The 17,109-nt window shown below is 41.9% G+C and overlaps 1 protein-coding gene across 1 annotated transcript in view; it reads right to left on the bottom strand.

Annotated features, from left to right (window-relative positions):
- LOC138206037 (ephrin type-A receptor 5) overlaps positions 1–17,109 on the bottom strand; it is a 70,294-nt gene that overhangs the window by 9,380 nt on the left and 43,805 nt on the right. The window contains exons 8-16 of the mRNA XM_069162488.1: positions 16,703–16,772; positions 16,465–16,567; positions 11,578–11,645; positions 9,906–10,031; positions 9,009–9,194; positions 7,847–7,908; positions 3,975–4,042; positions 3,740–3,881; positions 1,603–1,752 (exon numbers count right to left, since the gene is read on the bottom strand). Of these exons, the coding sequence (XP_069018589.1) occupies positions 1,603–1,752; positions 3,740–3,881; positions 3,975–4,042; positions 7,847–7,908; positions 9,009–9,194; positions 9,906–10,031; positions 11,578–11,645; positions 16,465–16,567; positions 16,703–16,772 (975 nt within the window). The remainder of the gene's footprint in view (positions 1–1,602; positions 1,753–3,739; positions 3,882–3,974; positions 4,043–7,846; positions 7,909–9,008; positions 9,195–9,905; positions 10,032–11,577; positions 11,646–16,464; positions 16,568–16,702; positions 16,773–17,109) is intronic.

Here is a 17,109-nt window from a genome sequence, read left to right on the forward strand (position 1 = left end):
CATAAGAGAGAAGCACAGCGTCTAGTCATCGCTACGTGCTGAGAGGGAGAAGAGCCACGCAGCTCATACTGACTGTCAGAGAGGAAAGATCAGAGAACGAGAGCGAGAGACCGAGGTGGGAAGAAAGAAGGAGAGGGTGGATGAGAGGCGAGAAAGAATACAGACAGAGATTGCATTTTTTTGAGAGACAAAAGGGAGGACACCAGAAAAGAAATGAGAGGGGGGGGGGGGTAAAGGAGAGAAATGGGAAACAGAAGGAGAGAGCTTGGAGAAAGAGAGTGTGAGAGCCTGCACTTTCTTGTGCAGATCAGAGAAAATCCAGCATAACGCTTTCAATTAAACATCAAACGTCTTCTCCTCTCCTCTCCTCTCATCCTCCTCTCCTCTCCCCTCCTCCCCCAGCTCTAGACTTTGAGTCAGACAGCCTAATAACCGAACGGAGGGAGAAGTCTGAGGCAGGGGGATGGAGAGGTCACTGGAGGGCTGTGGGTGCATATGTAGCCTTTGTGAGTTGGGTGGGTGGGAAGCATGTGCACGTGTGTGGTGTCTGAATAAATCGCTGCCACGCTCACTCATCACCATATGGCATGATCACAGCAGTACGATTCCACAATGTTGCGATGAGTGTCAACGCTCGTCAACGCTCGATTCCGTGCTGGCTGCCCGATCCGTTCTGCACACGTACTCGCCTGCGCACTCAGAAACACTGTCTATTCCTGACCTGTTCGTACCACGCGTGTAAACATTTTTAATGGTGTTGAAACACTTTTTCAGCCGCCAGCCAAGAGTATCTGTAGGCGGGAGGACAATAAGAAAGTTGTCGTGAACAAAAGCAAACGTGGGCCTGCACATGGCTTTATGTAAATTATGTGATGTGGCCGATAACAGCCAACATAAAAGCAAAGGTATTTGCACCTCTGGTATGGTTTTATTAACATTGTTTGTGTGAATATTAAGTGATCATTACTACGATGACACAAAGCTGCTAAAAGACACATTATTTTTGTCCATGTTACATCACACTCTACGGTTTAGGCTGCCTGCTCTGAATGTACCACGGAGAGTCTGAGCCATCCTTTTAGGACTTCATTATCAACCAGAAACCACAACCTGGCCCAACAGTTGAGTGATTTTATGGTTTTCTAGATATTGCCAGACGGCTGTTTAAAAATCTGAATATGGCCTAGCTCAATCTCATTTCACTAGCGAGAGTTAAAGCAATGTATCGTTAAGATGTTAAATTCAATGCATGCGCCGCCTTTTGTGCACGCGTATGATGGATCGGCAGCCGGCATGGACTGGCCACGGAACAGAGACTGTACATAAAAGTGGACGTAGCTTGTGGGTCTGAAAAGTGAGGCCAATGCAGAAGTGCCTTGAGCTGCAATACCATCGATGGACACAAGGGGCTGACTCCAAAAAGGCTCTGGCTCCATAGACCCCAATTAAACACCCCCCCCCCCCCCCACACACACACACACCTCCCCCAGCTCCAAAATAGCAAGATGGCGACAGCCAAATTCTGAATTTGAGGCTCCATGACGGGAATTCACAAACCGATGTCAACAGGTGAAAAAAACGAATATTTCTGATGAAACTTACATCTTGATTGGACATCTCCCAGTAGGGCCTCTCTCCGTATGACATCACTTCCCACATGACAATCCCGTAGCTCCACACGTCGCTAGCTGAGGTGAACTTCCTGTATGCAATCGCCTCTGGAGCCGTCCATCGAATAGGGATCTTCCCGCCCTGTGACAAAAAGGAGCAATATCAAACTAGATCATCCAAATTACCTCTAAATATTTGTAGAAAACTAGGCGTAGAAAATGTGACTTTAACTTTCAATCTGTTGTGCTGCTTTTATGTAAATAACTTTAATATGTTTACTAAAAACCTGTTCGGTGCCACACTGGTACAAATGACCGACTGGTGTATAAATACAGCTGCCGTCTTCCATACATGTTATATTTCCTTACATAGAGATGGAGCCCAAGAACAGGGCCTAATTGAGACATTCTTCCGCATGTGGTCCAACCCACATGTGCACTAATGAATACCAATTAAGAGCACATTCATGACACCAAGTTTCACTTTCTTACACAAATTCCCTGTCCTAACTGTCGGGGGGCCGGAGATTCCTCTTCTCATTTTCCTCATCTTCATTATTGCGCCTTCATTGCACAGCTAAAAAAAAAAAAATTGTTCACAGGAAGACTGCTGAGTTCCACAGGAAAATGTGTTTTCAGCTGATGAGTAGTGAAATTAGCTTGATGCAGTATTGATGAACACAGCAGCAGGATATCTCCGGGTCTGATTATTTGACGGGTGTGAATTATGTTATTCTCGCTGCTCTGTCAGGGAAGGGGAGTCAGACAGCGACGAAGAGAGAGAGAGAGAGAAAGAAGAGATGTAGCCTGGCAATGAGAGGTGAGTGACAGGATATTTGGCGTGAAGGCAGCAAAACTCGGTGCTAATTGAGTGTTGTGGAGACAGAGCCGAGTACTAATTGGCCCTCCTCCTGCAGGAAGCGGCCCGTTTCCGGTTGACAGGACGCCACTCAGCCTGGGATACACAGCTCAATTTAAAACCTGCTGCTGTCGCCTATCTGTGTGTGTGTGTGTGTGTGTGCGTGCGTGCGTGCGTGTGTGTGCGCGTGTGTGCTTGTATCAGAGACTGTTGTGTAAGAGTTATCCACTTAATCCAAAGTTTGATATCACAGACACACACACACACACACACACACACACACACACACACACACACACAACGGGGGCGCACGATGTCTTCAATGAAAACAGTGTGTCCTCTTTCTCACACCAGGGCTAAGACAATTAGTTGATTAATTCATTAGTTGATTAGCATTAAAACCTAACACTTCACAGTTAGCTTTTAAATTTGAAGATTTTCTCTGTTTTTATGTGATTTTAAATGGAATATCTTTGGCCTTTGGACAGTTGGTCAGACAAACTAACAATTCAAGACTTGTTTGAAATGACAATCAACTTGCCTTAATAATTACAGGGCGGGATGCATCCCCCCAGCTTCAAATTCATGCTCAGATTTTATATTTGATTACCTAACCGTGCCAATATCAGCACTGTAAAGCCGGATGTATTTCTTCCCTGACAATAAAGTTGAATCAAATCTTTCGTGTGACAAGCCTAATCAGCAGCAGAGCTGCTAACATTATCATCCTTGCTACTTTCAGTAGATACAGGTGAAGTGTGTTTAAAAAAAATGCTTTAATATTTGCCTTATTTTCAACAGTTTGGGGTCAATGTTTGTCCTTTGATAGCTTAACTTTGGACTTTTATTGTGCCCCACTCCCCCTCCCCCCCAGTGTAGATGTCATTAACTCAAGTAACGTTCACTTGTTTCCATCCTCTGCCCTGCTCTGCTGCGAGTCTGTGTGAGCGAGGCAAAGCCCTGCCTTTTATGAAACACAGACAGCGCACAGGAGCAGAAGGACAGACATTAGCACAACCTTCGATGACAGAAAAATGCAGGAGCGACTCTCCCACCGAGCTGAACTGAAACGGGTGCATAGAAAATGAAAAATAAATAGTAGTTGCTGGATGTAACTCGAGTTCTATGAGTATATGCCTATTTTGTTTCTTTCAGCAGGTGCGTGGGGTCCTGTTGGGGGTCGGTCCAATCCCCAGAAACAATGGTAGGGAAAAAAAAGATGTATTCGCTGCAGCCCTATTACACACAGACAAGGGGTGTGCAACTTTACCCGTGTGGTGTATGCTGCCTCTGGGTCATCTTCCAGGACTCTAGACAGGCCAAAGTCAGACACTTTACACACGAGGTTACTGTTGACCAGGATATTCCGAGCTGCGAGGTCACGGTGGACGTAGCCCATGTCGGACAGATACCTGCATTTATCAAGACAAAGGAGAGGATCAAACATAAACTCCCTGGCTGAATGACATATTCAGCGACACAGTGTTTGTTGGGACTGTGTGTACCTCATGCCAGATGCGATGCCACGCAGCATACCGACCAGCTGGATCACAGTAAACTGACCATCATTTTTCTATAGAAAAGAAAGGACAGATGGGAAAATACATTCTTATTAATACTCATTTCTGGTATCTTTAGTTAAACCACTGAATATAGTGAATGAATAAAGGCTATGAAAACAGTGAAAAGAAGAGGAAGATGACAGAAAAGACAAAAGTAACAATATTACATGACAAAAGTTCTCAGGATGACTTATATGCACTTTCAGTTATGTAGAATAGTCAGTTTGCTATGCCACTGTGAGGCTTCCACAACCTTTGGGAAATAGTCAGTGCAAACCTTCTGCTTAATGTCTCCATTGCTTTATACTGAAATTTTCTATTTAATAGAAATAATCAACCCAGAAAATGCAGTGAAACAATTCTGTTAAGTGCATAATGTTTATTCAGTAGGTTTTGAGGTGTGCTGCCTGCAGAACTGTCCGTTTACACACAATATATAAAAAGAAAATCCAGCAAAAAACTAAGATCTGCTAATCTGTCTTTGAAATCACCTTTCCACCATCCAGTGTCGGTGATAGTGGTCATCCAATCATTACCAACATTGTCTGGTATCACCTGTACAGCTTAGGTCATTCCCCATGTTGTACTCAGTGGCTCTACTGTTCTATAGACAGACCCAAACCAAGATTAAGGACTCCTATAATCCTTCCCAGAGCTGTCCCTCTGCTCTAAATCACACCATGTTCTATGAAATCACTGTCTCAGGTACAGCAACACACAAGTCATCGCCACTTTCTCATTCCTCATCAGTCTTGACTGAACCTTTGTTTCTGTTACTCTTCTAATCTGTACAGTGGCACCGAGGTGCAAAACGCAACAACAAAAATGAGCAGTCCTTAAGTGCAAAACGCATACATATAAAAAGAAAACGCCAAAATTCCCAAAAAAAACGGTGGTCCTGAGGTGCGAAACACAAAAACAAAACACAACCACAAAAATGAGCAGCCCTGAAGTGCAACTTGCAGCCCAAAAATGACAGAAATAGCATCATCAGCTGGTCCGTCAACATCTGCTCCGTTTCCGGAGGATTTCAGGCTGCTGCACCGAGATGGGAAAGCAGCTGTTGCATCGGTATAACAATCACTTCACCGGTATATCACTGCTATGTACCGATCCCGAGTGGTATGCCTCTCCTTTACCACCGATAGATGTGCCGAAAGCAAATATTAAAGCTGGCTGTAGTTAACGGAATTAATGTTTGCCAGTCGCACCAATCAATAACAGAAATTCAGTCACCAAAAAGGCTAAAACTTGTATTGATTTTGGCACGTTGGATTCATTAGTGAGCACGATCACACATCACATCAGATAAAACTCCACATTGCAGAACATTAACCAGGTACATGCATGGCATCATATTCATAGATACAAGGGTGGGTGAGTCATTTCCGACTGCTGCTCGTGCGTGCGCACGGCACCGTGATGTGCACGGAGCAGGAGAAAGGCATGACCCTAATGAGTAGCTTCAAATTTCATCGCTCGATCATCATCAGTTCTTCAGTTCCCCATTTTTTGTGAGCAGTAATCCGAATGCGTCTGTGATGTTTTACGCACCGGAAATTTAAGCAGTGAGCGCACATCAAAGTTTGTGACAAATTATTGGGGAACGGAGAAGCAGCGGGGAGTCCTATCCAGTGAGTCGGGGTGGTGGGGAGCTACGAGAGTGTTGTTGTGGGCGAGAAACTTGTGCGTTATCGTTGCGTTGTGGGCAGACGCATTGGAGAACCCGAGTGCCATCGCGCACACATCTTCCTCAGACGCCGCAGATCGTCACCTTAGAGCTTTGGGGTGACAGCCTGGCCGTGGGAGATGAATTCATGGCGCACAGACCCACGAATGTCATAGAAAACCCACGTGGTTGTGCGCCTTTCTTCGGTCTTGAGCAGTGATGTTCCGTCCCTCTGAAGCGGGAATGTTACTCAAAACACCTCCCTTGCGTTTGAGTTTGACACAAAATCTGATGTGCGCTCTCCGGCCATGTCCACACAGAAGTCGCAGACGCACGGTGGAGTTGATTGAGCTCCGTTGAAATAGCATGTTCGTGTATTAGCTTTTTCTGGAAATTGGCAATGGAGACCTTTAAAATGGTTCAGGAGAAGTGCGGCGATGAGCCCGGGAGGTGTTTTGAGTAACATTTGCGCTTCGGACTGTTAGTTTAAGCTTCAGCTCCCTCCAATCCAAATGTAAACTCTCCAACCTTCCCCACATCCGCTCTTCATATTTCAACATGTAGCTTATAACATAACCCTCCTCTTCCTCTCATGGTTTCAAGCTCAGTTTCCATCACCACGACAACTACTTTCCCCATCCATCCACAGCAGAACATCCCACTTACATGTGAAATGAGATGTTAAGCCAAAGATGTGAGTTACGAGCCTTATAGTGCATTGTCCGTCGCTGTGACAGCTAATCCAGGACCCAGTCAAGCCCCCGCTTCTCTCATGCCTGCGCCATTTATACCGTCCTCAGTACACCAGCCATCCATGTAATTACTTCACAGGGTTTTCTGCTCTGCTCCACATGCTGGTGCCCTCCGTCTCCTCCGCTTCCCCTTTTGCCATCCAGGTTTATTCCCCGAGGCACACAGGATAGTCATGTCAGCAGTTTCCACTGACCACAGCACATCTTTCCTCCTCTGTACTGTCACACAGCATCCTCCTTTTCCACACTGAGAACATCACGTACAGGTGAAGGGATCTTTCCAGTCAAGCACACCTCCTCCTCAGAAAAACACCATTTTACTTTTCCATTTCCTATTTTTTTCCCCAATACACCTGTATCATCTTGCCAGAATCATATGACCTTATTTCTTCCATGTCTCCATTAACCATTAGCTGCAGGAATTCACTCCTTTTTTCATGCAGGATTTAGCCTTGTCCGATGCCTGAGTATTCTGCTACTATAACCAGTGAATAGACTGTTAAGTGCTCTGGATAGGGATCACTTAATTCAGAGAATTTGCCAGCCTGACTCTTCACTACAGTCCAACTTCTACTCAGTAAAGTCAAGTCTACACAGTGCAGACTTTATTCCGGCCCTGAGAGCTCAGGCGATTTTCATATTGTCTGGTGAAGTGATCCGTGTCACAGTACGGGCGAGCGAACACTTCAACATTTGTAGAATGTGTCTAAAGTCCGTGCCATGCCGACACACTCTACAGCTCCTGCAGTTATTCAGCATTATTTATTTTTGCACTGCTGAACATTTTATTCTATTTATTGAGAAATAAGACTCGTTTAACCTGAACTCACTTCTAAGTGACTTTGTTTTCTCCTTGAAGGAAGTCACCGAAACACCTGCCAACTTCGACAATCAGACCAGCTCTGACTTCACACAAATATACAGAACTATCACATATTCATTTCTTGTTAGATTCTGCTCGAATGTGCAGAATAATGAGCTATTGAATTGAAATAATGATAACTTTGGTGGGCATATCCCTGTTTCACACCGCTCCTCTTTGACCACAGTTGTGCATCTCTATTAAAATACTCTCAAAAATGTAGTTTTCATTCCAGAAGATTAAGCATTCTTCCCCTTCTGATAATTGTCCTCCCAATTTGGTATATCAGCAAGTAGTGGCTCTCCATCCCTGTTTGTTTGCCACATACTTCATTTCATCGAGATGTTTTGGCACAACACTGATCTGGAGCTGACTTCATTTCAGTTTAATAAAGCTCAAAATGCTGCTTAAACATCAATCTGCTTACTACGATTACTATATAATCCTCCTGTTTCCCAGCATCCTTACAATTGTCTCTTCCTTTCTTCCTCACAACCCTTCTCTTATATATCCTTGTCCCTTCCTGTCCTACCTTAAGGAAGGTGTCCAATGATCCATTCTCCATGTATTCAGTGATGATCATCACCGGCTTGCCTGAGAAAAAAGTACAAAAAGAACAACATATGCGGAATATTAGCAAACCGAAATATATTAAACCAGTGATATTGTCTATACACAGAGTAAAAGGAGCTCCTCCTATATATCTACAATAGGATTAAGTAGTGTGGTTTATAGCTATATTAGAACATATACCTAAAATAAATCCACCGCTAGCCTTGAACTTACATCTGTATGGCGGACCTTTGGACTTTGTCAAGATTAGCAGTAGCTCAACATTTCTTAAAATCAGTTCTGCCGACTTGAATTTTTATTAATGAAAATAGTAAATCTGATCTTGAATAATAAAACTTGGCGAGAGCACTTTTTCTGCGGTGATGCATGTATGCTTATTTTCTGCTTGTTTTGTTCAGGGCATCCAAATCCAAAGATATTAAATCTATAATGATACAAAAGCAAAAATTCTGTCTTCCCCAAATATTGGAGAAGCAGGAATTATCAAATGTTTGGCATTTTTACTTTAAAAATAACTTACGATTTATAGATTATTATAATAGTTGACAGTTAAACTAATCAATTATTTATGTAATTGTTGCAGCTTTGTTCCATATACTTTTCTCAAAATTTAATATGTTGTTTCGATATGAAACTATGAAAAATGAGAGACGCCCCTCAGTATAGTTTCATATGATTCAACAGTAGAATCAAAACCTCTTTACAACAAACATTAAATCATTACAGGGTTTTTCAAACCCTTCTGCATGAGATATTTATTGCCAAATCGAACATATTTTGAATCAGTCCTGAAACATATGATATTTCCCTACATCTTTATAGCATCTTTATAGCACCTGAATGGTAACATCAACTGTGTGGGAGTCAAAAAAAAGGGCATTTCAAAAGTAAAACTCAACTAAGCCTATAATAAACTACTGGAAACTGACTGATGAAGGACGTCTGAGTCTGATGGATGATGGAAAAACCCCGACCGAAATACAGACGGAAGAAATCCCAGCAGAGTCTGAGACCATGAACCTGAACTGAGGAGCTCAAAATTCTGAAACATCTACTCTGAGTAGGTACAATCAAAAAGCACAAAACACAGCGGCGAGGAAACAGACATGCTGACGACTCACTCTTGGTGACCACGCCCTCCAGACGAATGATGTTCGGATGGTTAAACTGGCCCATGATGGACGCCTCCCACAGGAAGTCACGCCTCTGTTGCTCCGTGTAGCCCGCTTTCAGGGTCTTTATGGCAACCTGCATCTCTCGTTTCCCGGGAAGCCTCAGCGGTCCACTGCACACCTCCCCAAACTCACCTGAGGCAAGACAGACCGGAAGTGTGGCCTTAACAGTTCAGCCAAGCTTGACCTGAAAAAATCTTGTGAAACGGTAAATCAACCCTGAATATATAGATTTACATGACCTGAAGTGTTGCTCTGTTAATTAAGTACTTGATATAAAACCCAATAATTTATTTTGCCTGATGCATTTTTTCAATCTAAATCCCTTGGAATTACTTTTTTTTTTTTTCGATCCCTGTTGGAATGCACTGCTTTCACTGCTGTGTAGCTGGAGCACTTGAAAAGCTAACAAATGCTGCAAATCAACATGTTTGTCAGCAGAGCACAAACGGCATTAATGGCTGTGTGAACTGTCATTGTCTAGCAGTGTTTGGCTAAATTGACTGGGAAAATGTTTATCTGTAGAAGGAAGCTTCTGCAGCTCTGAATGTGACGCGTTTGTGAGGTTGAGTAAAACATGATGCACTCCAGTACAGGTAAAGATGAGGTAATGAGGGGCTTTGACTCATTACTGTTGTTACCATACATTTAGCGTAATAAAGTAGTGATTGATACTTGGCTGTTTTAGGACTCTCACCAAACAGGTTCACTTTAGTTTGGTTCAGAATGAACATGAATATATTCTGGGATTCATTATCCAGGCTAAATCTGCCTCATTCTGAAGCTCTGAATAACAATGAGTGTAACTGTAACACGCATGCGGAAAGTCGCACCGCTGTGACTCACCAGCACCGATGATTCTTTCAATGGAGATAAATGAGACGTCAATCTCCTGGGCAAATTCATGCACTGCCTGGTTGGGATCTTCATAGGTGAGGGGGTCAATGTAGGTACGCACCCCCGGGAACTTTACTGTGGACGCACACACAATGGCATCATTACCATTCAAATATCATCCACCATATTAACATGTAGCGAGGCTCGTAATCACAGTGCAATGTAGAATACATCACGATGTAACAGCAGGAGTGGCCACATCTTCTGTTGTAGGAGATGTTGCCACCTTCGCTGCATTACATAGTTCACTTTATTTGTTGCAAGCGTCACAATTATTGGTATTATCGGCGATGGAAAGTAGTTATTTACTGAACTTCTGAGGCACTTGTACTTTATTTCCAGAGTATTTCCATTTGTTGCTACTCTCTACTTACACCCCCCAAAAAAAATCTTTTACAGCTTTAGTTACTTTTCAGAAGATGATTTGACACAACAGGTAATATAAATGCAACACGTTGTCAAAGATTAAAGCAGTGGTTTCCAACCGTTTTGGCTTCAGACATCTTACTGAAATCAGTGAGTAGTCGGGGTCACATTTTTGATGCCCGAGTTGTTAACAGTTCTAAACTTTGCATATTTCAATAATGTTAAAAATGATCCAACATCTCACCAAAAATCAACAATTACATGAAAAGTTATAAAACTAAAAGTAGACATGTTGATCAGGACCTCGTTTTTCTTCTTTCCTCTCCCAGTAATGATCTGTTGACCCCTCAGATTTATCTGCTGTCCCTGGATAAAAAAAACTGGATATAAAGTAGTTCAAACTAGCTCCACGTGCAGCAGCTACAACAGTAACATGCCGCTGACACACTGATGCTTCAGTATCAATAATCTGATTATGTCACATATAACAAATCAGCCAAATAAGAGACCAAATAATATATATATTTTGCTATTTTGACTCAAGTAGGATTTTTCACGTGAGACTTTTACTTGTAATGGAGTATTTTCACATATCTGTATTAGCACTTTTACTGAAGTAAAAGATCTGAATACTTCCCAAGCTACTTTTCAATAATACTTCATCTCTCAAGCTCTGACTGAAACTACCTAAAATACTGCATCTAGATACCAGGAGTCATATCTTTAATTATCCTCAAAGAGGACATCCGTTCCCTCACATCTTGTGTGCCTAAGTAATCCACATTAATTTCAAATATTTTCTCTCACAGCATGAATCAATATGACAGTATCCCACACATATTGGCTCTGTGGTATTTTTGTCCCTGACTTCTCTGGCGCTCATGTAGCCGTCACAGTTGGCTCTGATGCCAGCAGATGGATAGCAAAGTAAAATGCCAAAAATGTGGACAAATATATTAAGCTGTCACAGCCTATAAATCCTCGTAGCTTTGTGTCCTTTGCCAACATGGCGGTCAATGGGCATGTTTGTATCTGTGCCATTCAAAGAATAGCTCCTGGTACAAAACATTGTACTGGTACTGGTGCACTGGTAGCACACACACATGCCCACGGACATGAACAAACTCATAGAGACATGACCGCGGTCTGAACCCTCTACTGTACATGTACAGCAGCGTAAACTTGGGATGAACTTGCGCACGCACGCACATTAACACACATATATGTGGAATGAGTTTGGGCTTTCTTAACTTACTGTGACCGTTGTGAAAATGCATCTTCTCCTCTTCAGGATCCTGCTTTGCTTTGCTGTAGCCACAGCGGCTGAGGAAGAAGAACACCCAAACACATCAGTGTCAATGTCATGCCACAGCACTGTTACATACGCTTGTTAAAGCCTTGACTTAACATTGTTGTCACTTCGGGACAATTTAGGATTACCCTTGTCTCAACAACACACACAGACAGATCAATGGGAACACCACATGGAAAAGGACTTTTACTTTCAAGACATGTAATTAATGTAACACTTAGCACTGTTAAAAAATGTGGGACAAATGTCAATTGGCTGTTTTTAACAGCAATACCTCAGTTTTAGCGATCAGCACAGGTAGAAAAATTGTCTGCAGTTTAGTTTTAGCTGACTGGCATCATTTAGCATTATTTGGTTACATCTATTTCTCGTAGAAAGTGGCACAAAATGGAGCGGCACATTTCTGGATGAAATGAGAATTCAAAATTTGATGGTCTAGATCTGTGATCACATTTCTCGCTCACGATTTTTTCAACGTAAATGTTTGGGGCAGTCATCTACCTAATGCAGAAAAAAAAAAAGAAGAAAAAAAAAAAAAGACAAGCTAATAGTGCCTGATAAAGGGCCAGTCTTATGCAGAGTTCTGCCCACCCTATAACAATTACAGTCACCTTGCGAGATGTACCTCATGTTTTTGCCCGTTTTGTCTCGACAGTGTGATTTTCACACAATGATCTAAAGCTGAAATAACAGGCAGCCACTCAGTTCTGCTAAAAATTATCACTCAATGATGACACATTGAATCCAAATTTGACAAGAATCAATTTATCATCATTGATTAACCTAACAAAGAAGATAATGTTGTTTTTAAATAGTAGACCTACTGCTTTGCCAAACCATTACTATGTCTGTTTTCCGTGTTGCTGTGCGCGGTCCTGTGAGGTGCATGCAGTTCTCAATGGGCAGGCAGAACTCGACATGACATCCTTACTGCAGGTTTCGGCTGCTTTGCAACATGTAGTGTAACGCAGCGTTGTTATTTGTAGAGGGAGAGAGGTGCAGCTGATGTCCCGAATGAAAACGCGACACAATCGTTGTGCAGCCTTAGCACAAACCATCAAGCACATATATGTTAAGGATACCATGAAATGGCCCAGACACAGAAAGGTTAACGCTGGCCAACAAAGGGCACAACCATAATAGATTAAAGTGCAAAATAAGCTTTCTATTTCCTCATAAAATCTGCTAACCCATATCTCAAGGTGTTCAAAAATATTGCTGAAAAAGCTGAACACTACAAGCCTTTTAGACATAAGCACACAACTGCAGTTTTGCTATAATGTCATTTTCCAAGAAAGCCCTTCTCCCATAGAACAACTCTGACTTTTGGCACAAGAGATGCCTTTTTTTTTTTTTTTTTCTCCATTCAAGGCCAAAACCAGAAGAGAGATTTGGATCATGTCTCTCAGAAGGGCTTTTGTCTGTGTCCAATTTTTTTTATTTTTTTTATTCCCACATGAACATGTTTGTGTAACCCTGGTGGCCAAAACCTGTATTAATCTGTATGCTGTGCCCGTGCGGATATGTGTGTATAAACATTTTTGTCTGTGTTTTTGAGCTCAAAAAGCTTGCGTATGTCAATATTTAGACAAATGGCATCAGAGATAATCACAGATAACCCAGATTAAACAGTAGGATTGATTTTAAACATGATCCCACAAGCAAACACTAACACAGACAACATGGAGCAAACACAGACGCATACTCTCAAATGACTGTATTTGCCATGTAAATTAAGTGAATTACTGTCTTGCATTTGTAAAACTAAGAGTCAACGAAATGTTTAAGATGCTGGAGTCCCCCTCATCTTTTAGGTACTCAAAGAGAAACGAACATAACAGCGCACACACATATGCACACGCGCACATGCACACACGCACACACACAGAGGGTTATGTCCAAGTCTTTCCCATCACAGCTCTCTGTAGGGCAGCCAGACTTTGGCTAGGGGGGGTTTGTAACGGGCAGCTGGATATTCTGAGGGAGGGGTGTCTATGTGTGCGAGTGTGTGTGTGTGTGTGTGTGTGTGTGTGTGTGTGTGTGTGTTTTGGGATTGTGTGTCTGCCGGAGGGTGTTTAGTTTGCTGGATCTGTTGAGTCAAGGGGTTTGAGCACGCTCTATGCCCAGTCGGACATCGGTGTGTGTGTGTGGTGTGTGTGGTGTGTGTGGTGTGTGTGTGTGTGTGGTGTGTGTGGTGTGTGTGTGTGTGTGTGTGTGTGTGTGTGTGTGTGTGTGTGTGTGTGTGTGTGTGCGTGCGTGTGTGTGTGCGTGTGTGTGTGTGTGTGTGTGTTAACCCATGCGTTCATACATCAGTGCACATGTGCCAGTGTCTACACATGTGTGCTGGATGTCTGTGCTTGCTTGTGTAGTCTGGAGAGTCATGCGTGGGGGGGGGGGGGGGGGGGGCGGCAATGGTTGGAGGGGGTTTTGGTGCTTGTGCCCCAAATCCATCACTGGAAATTTTGGCATCCTTCCATCCCTTCCCCCCAACACACACACACACACACACACACACACACACACACACACACACACACACACACACACACACACACAGCTATGAGTGATCCTCGATCCTCATCCCCGTTCGGCTAAAACCAAAATCACCTCTGCGTCTTTCAGATTTGCTTTATAATCCTTGAACTTCACCGGTGCACCCACTGTGTGTTCAAAACTAGATATTCAGCATCTTCATGGCTAAATTACTGAACAATGAGCAACTAAATAAAATGATGGCCTGATGGTTAAACTGAGTGTATGTGGAATAAAAGATGACTGAACAGATCCATAGGTAGTGGATATATTTTGAGATCATTAATAGGAACGTTTGAATGGAAAGTGATATATGACCAAAGCATAAGAACATGAAGATATTTTTAACAGTCTGAACTTTTTGAAGATGCCCTCAGCTTTGTTAACTATGGTTCAGAAAAAGGATTTGTACGTATACAGCCTGTAATGAACTCTATATGATACATTTCATGTGAACATGTGAAGGTAAAATTACGCAGTTCAAAACAAGTTTTTATAGCGAAATAAAAGAGTTTATGGAATTTGGACCAAAAAAAAAAAAAAATTCAAAATAACTTCATAAGGCAAATCAGTCAGAAATTTGCAAAATTCAAAGAATATCTCCACTGGGAAAGTTTGCTGTTGTTGTTGTTCCCAGATTATTGTTCTAAAAAGTAAAATAACATTCTCTAAAAGTATCTAAATGTTGCAACAAAATATTTTGATTATTTAAAATATAAAACAATATTTATTTAAAAAACAATAATGACAACTTGCTGCTGAAAATATGTTAAGAATTATGGCATAATGATCTGATAGTTATGAAAAATGACAACAAAATATTTTTGGACTGTTTTTCGACAATCCATCTTTAAGACCATTACGGGACAAAAAAAAAACAACAAAAAGAAATCCTCTAACAACATTACTAGAGCACTGCATACTATTCTTCAAACGTTTTTAGAGCAGAACATTTTTAGCCTAGAAGAGGTTCAATGTTTTATTTAAATAATTGTTTTTGACATTTTAGTTAATGAATGCTTTCACTACTCCACAGTTTATTGTCAGTGTGTTTTTTGTGTGTGCATTGTGAACGATGATAGAAAAACCTGGTTGTACCAATTACAAGACACAAGGTTAATGGAAGATAATTTGAGCCTGGGGGCATGCAAGTGTAACATTAATCTAGTGTATAATATGTGGCGCAAATAGTGGTAAACGCTGATGTACAAAAGAGCAAGGTTGTGTTACCAGAGGTGAGGAAAATCCTCTGCCTTATGCACATCGACCCGCAGTTATAACCTAAAAAGCCACCCTTAATCCTGACCTATTACAAAACTCTAACCTCAAGCTGCGCGTCTAATCCAGTAAAGCTGCTCAAAAACACAGACGTATCTGGGACAGAAATGAGATTTGATTTGTAATTTGTGGTAGTCAGCAAAAGGTCAGAAAAGGATAAAGGGATGTCCTGCGATCAAGCTAACATCTGTACACGTAATACAGAGCTGTACAGAAGTGGTGCGCTTTGTAAAAATGCTAATTACTGCTTTTAAAAATATAAATTAAATCCTTAAAGTCTGCCCACCCTTTACCTTCAGAATTTCATGGACAAAATAATTCCTTACAGAATTATGCTGAAATGATCTGTCGCTGTAAAGTGCAGTTTGTTGTTATTCTCTTTATATTAGTCGTGGAAAGTAACGAAGTACATTTACTCAAGCAGTGTGCCTAAGTACAATTTTGAGGTACTTGTACTTTACTTTCCATTTGATGCTACTTCATCCTTCCACTCCACAACATTTCAGAGGGAAATATAGTACTTTATTACATTTATCTGAAAGCTTCCCTTACTTTTCAAAATAAGATTTGACACAATGGACAACGTAACAAACGTTTTCAAAAACAATACAAATTGTTAACTTTTACTTTTAATGGAGTATTTTTACATTGCTGTATTGGTACTTTTACTTCAGTGAAGGATCTGAATACTTCCTCCATCCCTGTCAAACACATTTGATTGTCCAATGCATTATTCACTCACATTCTGTCAGTTCAGTACTGATGCATTTGATTTAATGCTTCAAACACCACTTCAGAACTGATAAAGCAACCTATGTATGGTGTCACATTGTTATTCTCCTACTTTTACTTTGTATCACTTCACTTGATTGCATTTGAATATACTTTTCTTATCCAACTTTGTTCGAACAGGAAAAGTTGTGCGTGTTCCTGCATGTGCTTACACCTGCCAATATGTCAATACGTGCATGCGTTCCTGATTGTATTTATTTCTTCTTCAGCAGTGTATTTGTGCCTTACCGTCCGCTGAGGAGAAATCCGGCGACCACTGCCAGCAGGACCAGAGCCAGGGTGACAGCCACCGCTACAATCGAAGCTTGAGCCCGCTCACTGGTAGCAGTTACTGCCAAAGGAAAAGAGGTGGGATTAAACACACACAAAACCACACCTGGCATCTCCTGTTGATAGAGCCTGAAAAAGCAGGTGGGAGTCCTGTACGAGCGGGAACTTTATTGGATTGTTTCTGTGGTGTACTCACAGTAAGGGCTGGTCTGGAATTCAAAACGTCGGCTAAAAGCGCCGTAGCCTGCTGAGGTCCTGGCTCGTACCTGTAAGATATCATTAAGAAGAATATATCAAACGTCATAACCAGATGTCCTTACTTATTACAATATGTCATACGTGGCTGTAAAAGCTATTTTTCCACCCGTTTTGTATGCGTTGCGTTTCTGGTTCTGCCGCTAGAGTTGATCGCTGTCATTTAAGTCAATGCTTGATATTTCACGAGTTGCGCCATAGTGCGTTTCAGCAGCGTCCCAAAAGCGCTAAAGATTGATGTCGATCAAGAGTGCATCCGGTGAATTTTCAAAAATAAAACACCCTGCGCAGACTCCCGATTGTGTATCACATCGCTAGATCATTGTCTACCACCATTTAAAGTAGGAC

Source organism: Embiotoca jacksoni, unplaced genomic scaffold, assembly GCF_022577435.1.
Source record: "Embiotoca jacksoni isolate LCO1_2020_lvr unplaced genomic scaffold, fEmbJac1.0.p SCAF_10, whole genome shotgun sequence".
NCBI classification, from domain to species: Eukaryota; Metazoa; Chordata; class Actinopteri; family Embiotocidae; genus Embiotoca; species Embiotoca jacksoni.